General features: G+C 33.6%; 2 protein-coding genes across 3 annotated transcripts; both read left to right on the top strand.

Moving 5' to 3' along the window:
* Positions 1 to 2501: 2501 nt before the first annotated feature.
* LOC110659121 (calmodulin calcium-dependent NAD kinase) lies at positions 2502 to 7503 on the top strand. 2 transcript variants are annotated; one of them, XM_021816982.2, is made up of 9 exons: positions 2502 to 3821; positions 3920 to 4096; positions 4170 to 4393; positions 4708 to 4769; positions 5037 to 5258; positions 5492 to 5618; positions 6226 to 6548; positions 6689 to 6833; positions 6976 to 7503. In XM_021816982.2, exons 1-9 carry the CDS (start codon positions 3812 to 3814, stop codon positions 7234 to 7236), a joined length of 1551 nt encoding a protein of 516 aa, XP_021672674.2. In that variant the 5' UTR covers positions 2502 to 3811; the 3' UTR covers positions 7237 to 7503. The 2 variants fall into 2 exon arrangements, with proteins under 2 accessions (XP_021672674.2, XP_057998645.1); XM_058142662.1 differs by lacking the exon at positions 2502 to 3821 and having other exon boundaries at positions 3960 to 4092.
* Positions 7504 to 8358: 855 nt separating this feature from the next.
* On the top strand, positions 8359 to 11693 carry LOC110659120 (40S ribosomal protein S15). Its single transcript, XM_021816981.2, has 4 exons — positions 8359 to 8544; positions 8710 to 8858; positions 8966 to 9023; positions 11125 to 11693. The coding sequence occupies exons 1-4, from the start codon at positions 8374 to 8376 to the stop codon at positions 11371 to 11373; spliced, it is 627 nt and encodes a 208-aa protein (XP_021672673.2). The 5' UTR covers positions 8359 to 8373; the 3' UTR covers positions 11374 to 11693.
* Positions 11694 to 11933: the final 240 nt, after the last annotated feature.

The following is an 11933-nucleotide window of genomic DNA, read 5'->3' as shown; positions in this document are numbered from 1 at the left end:
TCATTTCTCAAATTTTATTTGACAGTTAGGTCAAGAGTCAGCTCTAGGGGTCAATTGACCAAATTGCCCCTTGCCGGTTCGATCGGGTTTGTAAATAATTCAATATTTCTTTCGGATCCCTGACCTAATTATTTGACTGGCTTAACAATTCTTTTTCGTGATTTTCTCTTTTCCACTGTGTTCGCAATAGTCCTAAGGACCGCAGCGTCACATTTTACGGTTCGAAATTTGAGTTTAAATCGACTTCTCAATCCTTCCCGAGAAGGTTATCCATCGCCGTGACTCTCGGCTCGTTTAACTTCTTATATTTTGTTTTTCTTATTTATACTTAACTAATTGACAATTACTAATTATTTGTGTTCAGGACTTATCTAGTTGTATTAAGTGTGGTTCTAATCCTCTTAATTGTCCGGACCGACACTGGTTACCAGAATAGTGAAATATATCAGGCTATGCAAATAAGAGTGTTACACTGTTTTTTCTTAATTTTCTCCTATTAAACATAAAATAAACACTTCCAAATAAACCAACCTTTACCTCCAAACTTCTTTTCAATACCAACCAAACTCAAAATACTTCTAAAATTATATCATCAAATCTAAACTATGTTTAAGATCATTTTAAATCCATCCATAATAAAAATAAATCATTAAAAAGATAAAGTTTGTAATGAACATTATAAATTACATAAAAGATAAGAAGTTTAATACAAAATGATTTACTTGATTACATCAACTATTTCTAATGCACATGCTAATATTTTACAAATTTTCCAAGGTTCAATGAAAAAGAAAATTACAAAATGTCTGATGTGATTCAAAGCTACTGGCAGCTGCTCTCTGCTATCTACGCGTAGGGAAAATCCAACGCGCTAAGCTTATGCTTAGTGGTGCTAAACTCATCCATAAAAAAAAAATTATGCAAGCATGAAAATAACATGCATTTGAAACAACAATTTCTATAATATTAACAATCATGCATATTCATAAGCAAGATTCAAAAAGACTTTAAAAAAAAATATCAAATGACAAGTATTAATCAAATTATACCATATTTGTTATGTCTCAGCCCCTATAAACTCTTAGTAGGATTGCCTAGCTAGATAAGGAAAAATTGTAACTGTAGGGCATGGAGTGCCAGAACTGTAGGGCTCAAAAGCTAATAACTATAGGGCACCATGCGCCAAAAGATTCATATCATATATTCTATGGTTGCAGTACTACTAATTATATATATATATATATATATATATATATATATATATATATATATATATATATATATATATATATATATATATAGCCACAACTTATACTAACCTACTACCCCTGCTAAAGTTTACTAGGGTTAAGAATACATATTACATTCTTTTCCAATTATCCAGTTCATATACATATTTCATGTGCTCATATTTACCATAGCCAAAATTTCACCTAAATTTATTTCAGTCAAAGTTTACTTCGCAATTCAATGGGAAATACTCAAACAAACTTACATAAGAAGTTTATAATATTTAAAACCATTTTCTGCAGAAAACTGCAGATTCTTAGTTAGGTGAATAGAAAAATCCAAAATTTCACCAAAATTCATAGAGACGAAATTTTAATGCCAAATTTTGCAGAAATCAACTTTCATATGTCTTTTGTTTTTCAATTGGAATCATGGCAAAATCTACTCTACAACTCAAGATATAAGCAAAAATATACAATCTGCCTAGAATTATGTCTAAGTGTGAATAGTAATAAAAATGTCTGAATTTCAATAGGAAAACAACAGAATTGATTCCTGGCTATAACTACAAAGTTTTAAAGCTCTCTTTAAGCTTTCCAATTCCATAAGATTCACCCAATTTCAAGTTCTCTAGCTCAAGTTATGAATTTCTAAAATCGGGTTCCCTGCTGCTGGAATCTACCAAACCAGTTTTAGACTTGAGCAAATAAATATTTTTTCTTCAAACTCTATTCTATTATTAGAATTAAGGCTAACACTGAACTACAAAGTTTTAGGGCACTCTTCAAAGTTTCATTTGCCACAAAAATCACAGCATTTCGACCTTCCCAGCTCAAGTTATAAATTTTTGAATGTGGCTGTCTAGCAGCCTCACCCAAACAGAATTCAGATTTCATACACACCTCAAACCCTAAATTCATCTAGTTAGCAAATAATAAGAAATTCACACATATAACATGGCAACAAGGATGAGTTTAAGCACTAACCTCTAGTAGAATCACTTGATTCCTCTTCTCTTCAATTCTTCTACCCAAAACCCTAAAAGAAGATGACTATCTACAACTTCAATAGCTTGCTTCCTTTTTCTTCCTTAGGCTTGATTTGTGAGGATTAAGGTAAAAAATAAATTAGGTTTACTTTCTTGGTCTTCTTCTTCTTCAAATTTGTGAGGAAATGGTTATGGAGGAAAGAAAGAAGATGGGAAAGTGAGGGAGAGAGGGGCAGCCGATTGGGGTTTAAAGGGATAAGTCCAAATTTTTTTTTTCCCAATGGTTAAATAGGCTTTTTCCAATAGTCACTAATCTCTTTTTATACATTTTACCCCAAAACTTATAATTTACTTCAATTGGTCCTTATATCTTTTAATTTGCCTCCCAACTTTTTACTGTCTTCTTTCTAATCCTTTCTTCCTTATTAAACAATGTAGATATTACTCTTTATAATTAACTTTCATGATAAAGATTTAATACCTATATGATGACTCATGCAATATAAATAGATAAAATTTTAGAGTAGAATTGAGAATGTTACAAGTTGCTTATCGTTCAAAACCTTAATTAATCCTTACTGTACAAGAATATTCTTTACAGTGCTTTACTACAAGCTGAAATTATTTTTCTTAATGAATGGCTCTACTTCAAATTTTGTGCTCATTTTTTTTGGATTTTACAAACCTCGGCTCTAATATCAATTTGTTAAGAAATAATAACTCATAATTAAAGAATATAAAATATAAAGTGGTTCGGGGTAAGCTTAGTTCACAAATAAATCTTCTATCATGAGAAAATAATTGTAATCACTGAAACAAACCACTCAAAATCAATTACACTCAAAACCTCACAAGAAAAAAATTTCTCTCTCAAAATTGCATTACACTGTCAAAAATTGGGTTAGAGAAATCACCTCCTATATGTAGCATGAAAAGTCGGCAATATTGGATCTAAGAGTTGCCGCTTCTTGTGCAACTTTACAAGTTACATTTCCTTTTTCATTATTTTATTATTTTCTTAGTGGATAAGTCTTTGACAGTTAAAGACAACTTCTCCAGCTAATAAATTCTTCAATATTGAGCATTCTTAATTGCTAAGAATCAAATCACTGTATAACTCATGTGCACCATTTTTCTTATCGTCTTCACTTTAATTTACAGGACAAAATTTCCGAATTTTTTGCACCACAGCTCGACACAATTCATAATTACTTGGTTCTAAAATATGATTTTCAATATTAAGAAGCAGATGGCTGAATGGTGGGATAATTACTTAATTACCACACGTTGCAAAACATGTTCCTACTTAAATCCAAAGGCTAAATTTGATTTTGTCTAATGTAGAGTGATTAAATGCCCTTCTTTCCTCAAGAATGTTAACGAAAAAAGAAAAATCATAATTAACCATATAAGCCGAAGCAATTACACGTGTTGGCAGTTGATTTTGTTGTGATGAAAAATGCAACGAGCTGGTCACTTGTATGAAAGTCTCCAAGCAAATATAACGGAGACCATGCAACTAGGAAGCAAAAATTTTCCCATCTTCACAAAATCAAATCAAACAGAAAATCCTCTGTCCAGGAAATCCCAAAAATGCAGAGAGGTAATTAAGCATTCAAACAATGGATTTCTTTCCTTTTTTTTTTTTACGTTCATCTTCATCCTCAGATTAACTGACATATTCTTTCCTCATTTCTTCAGATTATAACAGCAAACCAACCTTCACTGAGATCTTTATAGCCTCTTCGATCGGTTTAATCATTGCAGTAGCAATGCATTATCTTTTTCGACAGACCAGGGATCGGAAGATCGTCCCTCGTTTAAAACCAAAGGAACAAGGCCGAGCAGAGAAGCTTGAAAGGTTCCCTCATTATGTAGGTAAATATATTTATTTATTTTTGTATAAATATTTTTTTTCTCCATCATATTGATTGGTTGGTGATTGGTGCAGCGAGGCAAATGGGATTTGCAGATAGGAGAGAATGTCCACATCTCTGCAAGTTAGCTGCAGAATACATTTGCAAGAGTGAAAGCTGTGAGGAAGATATTTATGCATTTTTTGCAGAGGAAGTTGAAGCAGATTCGCTTTTTGTAAAACTTCTTGAGGAGCTTGAGAGATGCATTCTTAGTTATTTTGCATTCCATTGGAGCCACGCTGATCTTATTATGCATCAGGTAATTCACTAATTAAGATTTAATTATCATTACATTAATTCTAAAAAGAGCATCATGTGGGATATAGCTAGGGATTGTATGTTATCTAATTGATCTTATTCGAGAATAATCATCATAAATATTCTAGCTATTTTTGTTAGATGTGCAATGTGTTACACATGTATTTAGTGATAACAATGGTAATATCAAATCATTTGAATGCGTTGTTGACATGAGCACCACATCAAATTAAGTGGCAAATTTACAGTCGATTAATAACTCTTGCAAACTTTTCTCGTATTATGTCTCTTTTGCTTTCTTATCATATGATTCAGGTACTGACTGCTGATGCGGAACCCAAAAAGAAATTTAAGCACATTGTCATGGCAGCAACAAGGTGCGTTGTACTATTATGTTACAATAAAAGCAACTATCACCTATGTATGGAATCATCTAATATTAAAATGGAAGGAAGAAAGAGAATTGGATACCCAATATGAATTAGAACATGATGAAAAAATCACACACTTGCTTTGGTATGTTGTTTTTCCTTGCTTTTATTATTGTTTAATCAGGATAGTTATATGTACTGAGACCAAATCAAGAATTAAGATAACTACAATTTGCAGAAGTAAAATTTCCTTGCCCCCCCTTTCCAATTTAGGGAACAGAGATTTGAGAGGGTGACAAAAAACCTGAAGGTAGCTAGGGTGTTCAATACATTGGTTGAGGAAATGAAAGCAATGGGATTAGCATCAAATGATGACTCGCAATGTACAGAGGTTATGGCTCCAGTGGCACACTCTGATAGAAGTCCAGTCCTCCTCTTCATGGGTGGTGGGATGGGTGCTGGGAAGAGCACCGTGCTTAAGGACATTCTCAAAGAGTAAGAACACTTGTGTATTTAATGATTTCTTGATAATTGTAGGCATCTCCAAAATACTTGTTTCTCGTATTGAATCTTACATTCAAATCAAATGACATGGAAACTTTAACGCTTGCTTACATTCAGATTACAATGATTGCAAAGCAGCTCTCTAAAAGATGAATAATTAGAGTTACATGGATCAATAAAACAAGCTATCCTAAGCTAAAAATTATTACTTTCATCATGAACAGGCCATTCTGGGCAGGAGCAGCAGGAAATGCAGTGATTATTGAGGCAGATGCCTTCAAAGAAACGGATGTCATCTACAGAGCACTTAGCTCCAGAGGACATGCTGACATGATCCACACTGCTGAATTGGTGAGATTATGTGTTCCTTTTCCCCACCCCACTGAAACAGAAACCATCCAGCATATTAACTACTGGGATTAGCAAGTAGTTTGGCATTTATAGCTTAATGAAGTTGGAACTACTGGAATTAGATAGATATGCATTTGAAATGAAAGTGCATTTGTGTTATCATAAACAAAAAGTATAAAATCATGAACACCAATACTAGTTTAAAAATAAAACACCTATACATTTCAAATTCTTGTTTATCCAGATGGATCCTAAAAATAAAATTCTTAATTCTAGAATTCTTTATCTGGCTGTTGTCGACAACATGGTCCTTCAATACTTGTTTCCTGGAGCAATTTCATTATTTTGTCAGTTTATTATATTTTCTTATTTATGAAAGAATCTTTTTTTTTTTTTTTTTTTTTTTATATATTCTGAAGAAGCACTAGCTGTTAGTAATCTCAATTCGACAACCCAAAGGGGGGGGGGAAGGATAAAAAAAAAAAAAAAAACCTTGATGTCTGAAAATAGTCTAGATGTTCTTACTTGGTAGTATTAGATTCTTAAGATATTTCTAATGGTAGGATTGAGTTGAAAGGTTTTTCTACTTTTTTTCCCTTTCAAATAGGTGCACCAATCATCCACAGATGCAGCATCATCTCTCTTGGTGACAGCCCTAAATGAAGGGCGAGATGTGATCATGGATGGCACACTTTCTTGGGTACCATTTGTTGTGCAGACAATAACAATGGCCAGAAATGTCCATCGCAAACGTTATCGCATGGGAGCTGGTTACAAGGTAAACGATGATGGAACTGTAACTGAGAACTACTGGGAGCAAATTGAAGAAGAAGAACCACCACTAGATGGATCCAAAAAGAGAAAACCATATAGGATAGAGTTGGTGGGGGTTGTTTGTGATGCTTATTTAGCTGTTGTCAGAGGCATAAGGTGAGCAGAAAACTTATTAATCAAATACTTAGGGTCGTATATTTTATGTTCTTAATTTAACTGCGTAATTAAAGAGGAAACTGGAGTATTTCTTCCTAAGATACTAATATACACAAATGGGACAATGTGGGTGCATTCAGGAGAGCTATAATGTGCAGAAGAGCTGTAAGGGTGAGGTCACAGTTGAAATCCCACAAAAGATTTGCAAATGCATTTCTAACCTACTGCCAACTCGTTGATAACGCCAGGCTATATTGCACCAACGCTTTGGAAGGCGCACCTAAGGTACAAAGTCACAAACTATTCCTCTCTTACTTCATTATTCTTTGCTAGCTTCTTCAAGGTCTTAATCATGCTTATAGCTGTGACTAAAATGTCTGCTCACATAGTGTTTCATCAAAATACTAACACAACAATGACTGTGAAGTTGATAGGATGGAAGGAAAGAGACAAGACTCTGCTGGTTGATCCAGATGAAATAGACTGTATAAAAAGGGTGGGTAGGTTGAACGAGGAAGCAGACTCCATATATCAGCTTTACAAGGCCCCTGACCCAAATATGGCGGCTGGTTCAATTTGGAAAGATATAGTGCTGTCACCATCAAGGTTAAATATTCAAAAGGAATTGAAGTATTGCATCCAAAAAGTTGAAAGATCAAAATCATATGCCAACGTTCAATGCAGATGACGTTCTGAGCTTTTTATGCTTCATGAGGCAAAAGATCAAGGCAGATGCAGGCATGTGGCTTTTCACCATGTTCCTGGGCTGTACTAAATATGACTAGTTTTATGTGTAGCATTCCTCTTTTTATTTTATGGCTTTCGTTTTGTCAATTAGGAGGCCCATCTGTTTGGTTACATAATGGGAGGTATGCACTCCCTCTAATTCCCCTTAGTATTATTTTTACAAGTAAATTTGATTGGAATGCAAAACCTAAAGATATATGATATTCAACGTTGGAATTGCACAAGAGAACACTACTTAGAAAAAAGAAAGAACAAGAATCACACTACAACATATGCCAATTACCAAGTGTTAATATCTATTAACAACTATTGTCAATTCTAAATTAGCTCTGATAGTTAAAATTCAAAACAAGGATTACACACAACCTGTAAACTAAAACAGAGTTAAAGAGTTAATTAAACATAGTTAGTTAAGTTGAGAGTTTTATTTTTTATTAATTAAAATTTAATTTTTATTAAAAATACTTTAAAATTATTAAAAAAAATTAATGTATCAAACTAATAATGAACCTTTAAAATCATCTAAAAGTAAAATTTAATCTTGATGCAGGTAAATTTTTATATAAATTTCCTCTAAGAGTGATGTTATTGTTAATTCTCTAAAGAGTTTTATGTAGTATTTGACATAAATGAATTTCACGAAATTTTGTAGAATTCATTTATAAATTTAAAATTTTAGTGTTTGGTTTAAATGAATGTTCATTTGAAATTTTCAATTCCATAAAATTTATTATAACTAAATCAAATTTTATCAAAATTAATAGAATTTGTAAATAAATTTCAAATTTATATATTTTAAGTGATAAAATTATTTTTTTATTATATATTATTTTATTTATTCTAAACATAAAATGAATTTTATTTGAATTGAATTTTATATTTAATATAAAATATATCAAATAAAAAAATTTATTTATAAATAAATTTCATCATATTTTACTATAAAATTAAATCGAACAGGATCTTATAGATTTCAGAATATTTGAGCTTAATTTTAATTTTTATTAACCAACTGAACCTTAATTTTGTTTCTGTAATGTCACCATTGCCAAATTTTATCCGTACGCTTTTGCACGTAATGAATACTGGGTTGGCAAGCTGGTTCGGTTCAGCCCGGCAGGCCCAAACAACAAAAACCAGCAATCCATCGGCTTATCGGGCACCCTTTAAATATTACTATTACGACCTGGAAACCCTAGACTTCGCGGCATATGCAAATCGGGGCTTTGCTTTTCCATCTCTAGCCATGGTGAGTAATCCCAACGCTCTCACGCCTCCAAAACTTTCCCTGAAGATGATGGAACGTTAAAGCAAATGGAAAATCATCTGAATTTTTCTTATCATGTTCCCAGGGATTATACAGAGGCTTCATATTTCGCATTGATTGCTCATCTGTTATTTTGTTGATAATCAGGCAGATGCTGAGGTCAATGTTGCTGCGTCAGGCCAGCCAAAGAAGAGAACGTTCAAGAAGTTCAGTTTCAGAGGAGTGGATTTGGATGCTCTCTTGGACATGTCCACTGATGAGCTTGTCAAGCTCTTTCACGCTCGTGCTCGCAGAAGGTGGCGTGCAGTAACTAATCGCATCTCTCTCTCTCTCTCTCTCTTTAAAGTCTCAAATGATTTTGTAGTTAGATTGTGATTTCTCCAATGTGCTGGTTCAATTTCAGGTTTCAGCGAGGTTTGAAGAGGAAGCCAATGGCGCTGATCAAAAAGCTTCGCAAGGCGGTATGGTTTTCTGTTTGTTAATAATATTATTATAAATGTTTACCTTGCTTGTATGGTGGGGTGTAACTTATTGGTTTCTGTTTCGTGTTATTCTTGTTTTTAACATTCGCCTTTTCATTTACTTTGTTCATCTCCTTTTTGGATGATCTCTATGCTGCATTACATCACTCTTCACCCTTTTTTCAACTAAATTTCTTTATCTGTGAGTTCAAATTTTCTAAAATTCTTATTACAAACGTCCTTTTTTTTTAGGATTAGGAAAATAAAGAAAAATCCATAAATAAATAAAAATCCATACTTCTTTTATTTTGGCCGCATTTTGTTTTACTTCATGTTCTTTGAGGATCTGTTAAATACTTGCAATATGCTCAATGAAAGCAAACTTAAATTCCCATCTTCTATTTTCCATACTGGAACATTCAAATAGAAAACTATTAGTTTACAATAATATAAAATTTGTTCTTAACAAGTGATCTAGGATCAGGAACTATATTTTTTACACTTATTTGTCCTTCTTTCTCTGCATCAGTGACCAAATGAAATTTATTTTTATGCAATTAATGGTTATGATATGCAATCAATTGAATACAGCCATAAACAACAGAACTTTTTTTTTTTGGAGGAAGCCGATCTCAGTTCAAATCCTCAACCTTCTATTTCTGAACTTGACTTCTCAATGGTGCAGCTCTAACTACCTATTTTCAGATTCATGAGTGCTTGTGGCTGTCTTTTTCCATGTGGGCATAGTTATGGCTGTTTGGATGTACGATGCCCCTTTGTCAATGCCCTTTTCCTCTCCGATATATTGACTTCCTTTGTTAATCACCTGTTGTTGGAAACTAAAATGGACGTTGCAAGGCAAACTCTTGGCCTTTTACCCTAGGTGCTGACATTTTAATCTTCTGTCAACATGGTTGCTCAAACCCCTTCAATTTGGATTCAAAGAAATTCAGATTAATGGAGATAGTAGTGAGAATGATGCAGTTTACTGATATTTTTGGTCAGACTGAGAAATTGAAGAAGTCCAACTGGATGGCAGACTAACCAGCTGAATGTGTTATTGACTTATGATGTTGGTTCCTGGGTCATAGCCTAATCAGTTGCATCATGCTGTGAGAAAGTTGCTGTGTCTTTTATTTAATTGGTGTTGCATTATTGGGTTTGATAGATTTCTTGCCGAATTGTCAGCTAGTGTATAAGGTTGCAGGAAAGAATAACAACACTGCAATGGATGGGATTAGGAAAGTGAGATAACTGTGACTTACTGGAAGAAAAGTAATGGTGGGTTAAATGAAGTAAACTGAACATGATGTGGATGGGTTTAAGATTCAAACTGCTGTGACAGAGTGACTATAAATTCTTTTGGCAGAATTATCTCATGATGTTATCAAGTTGTCGATAGATACTTTTATTTGCCCTTAGAATTTAAAAAATATACTTTCAAGTGTTAATTTTTTTTTTTTTTTCACTTTGATGGATATCTCTAGTTTTATTCCAAGATTAGATAATGTCTTTCTATCTGATTGATTCAGTAGATTATTAGAATAATAAGATCATAGGGAAGGTGTTATTGCATTGTGTTCATGTGTCTCTTTTTAAAGTCTTTCCGTGAAAGCTGAGTATGCATGTTGCAGCATTACGGCCTCTGTAGATTTCTCTGTAGGCTCATCATTAAGGTGGTGTTGTGTAGTTATGGCCCTTTACTATTATTCGTTAATTGGGCATGAGTTGCCTTTGTGCTTGTTGCATTTATTAGTCCGTTTTTAGTTTGCCAGAGCACTTGGGTAGTAAAAATATCCTGCATTACTGTTTGTGTTATTAATTTGTTATGCTTTAGTACGTATTTGAAACTAATTGTTTTGTTATTTTATTGTTGAATTATGCTTATATTTCATTGCTTTCTTAACTTGAAAGGCTTGTCTAAAGCCAAAAAAAAAAGTCTTCATTTTTGTAGCCGGTCAACAAGATACTGATGCTTACATTTGGTGTTTATGTGATCTATAAATTTTTTTATTAGTGGATATTGCTATTGTTCTTTATGTTGGCGTGAGTTCATTTTCATGTCCAAAACAAAGTGAAAAGCACTTAAAATTTGTTGCAGAAAAGGGAGGCTCCACCTGGTGAGAAACCTGAGCCTGTTAGGACTCACCTCCGCAACATGATCATAGTGCCTGAAATGATTGGTAGCATTATTGGTGTTTACAATGGCAAGACTTTTAATCAGGTTGAAATCAAGCCTGAAATGATAGGCCATTATTTAGCTGAGTTCTCCATCTCTTACAAGCCTGTGAAGCACGGAAGACCTGGTATTGGTGCTACCCACTCATCCAGGTTTATTCCTCTCAAGTGAAGATGTTGCATGTGCCATGAACCACTGGTCTCGTGGGAGTGCTTTATTATCCTAGTTTAAATTGGCATTTGTTTTGCTGCTTTTTTGTTTTTAACATGTTACCTCACGTTGAATGAGAGTTGGAATGTCAACCAGTTTATTTATTTATTTTTTTTTTGGGTTAATGAATTAGAAATATTGCCTTGATATCTATATGGAGAAAGAAAATGGTCCACATCATTTTTAGGAGAGATCTATAATTTACTAGCCAGAACATAACTTTTGCATCAGCAGAGCTTCTGATGATTCTTCTTATGGAATGGAAGTGACATTCAGATCAATTTTCAGCCTTTGGGTTTTGCCACCTTGAAAACCAGCGTCTTTTCATGCTTGGTGCTATCCAGTATGAAAAGTCCTAAGATAATGGTATGCAAATGTCCATAATCCATTGCCAACGGGCTTCACCTGGATAAGGATTTTATACGAAGTACAGGGTCAGCCCACTTTCTCAATGCAAGGACCAAGCCCAGTCCACATTATCAGCTCCATTTCTATTCTGTCACTCATTTTCATGGTTTGCT

The sequence above is a fragment of the Hevea brasiliensis genome, unplaced genomic scaffold (genome assembly GCF_030052815.1).
Source record: "Hevea brasiliensis isolate MT/VB/25A 57/8 unplaced genomic scaffold, ASM3005281v1 Scaf621, whole genome shotgun sequence".
NCBI classification, from domain to species: domain Eukaryota; kingdom Viridiplantae; phylum Streptophyta; class Magnoliopsida; order Malpighiales; family Euphorbiaceae; genus Hevea; species Hevea brasiliensis.
Note: the sequence above shows the minus strand (reverse complement) of the source record. Positions and strands in the feature narration are given on the sequence as shown.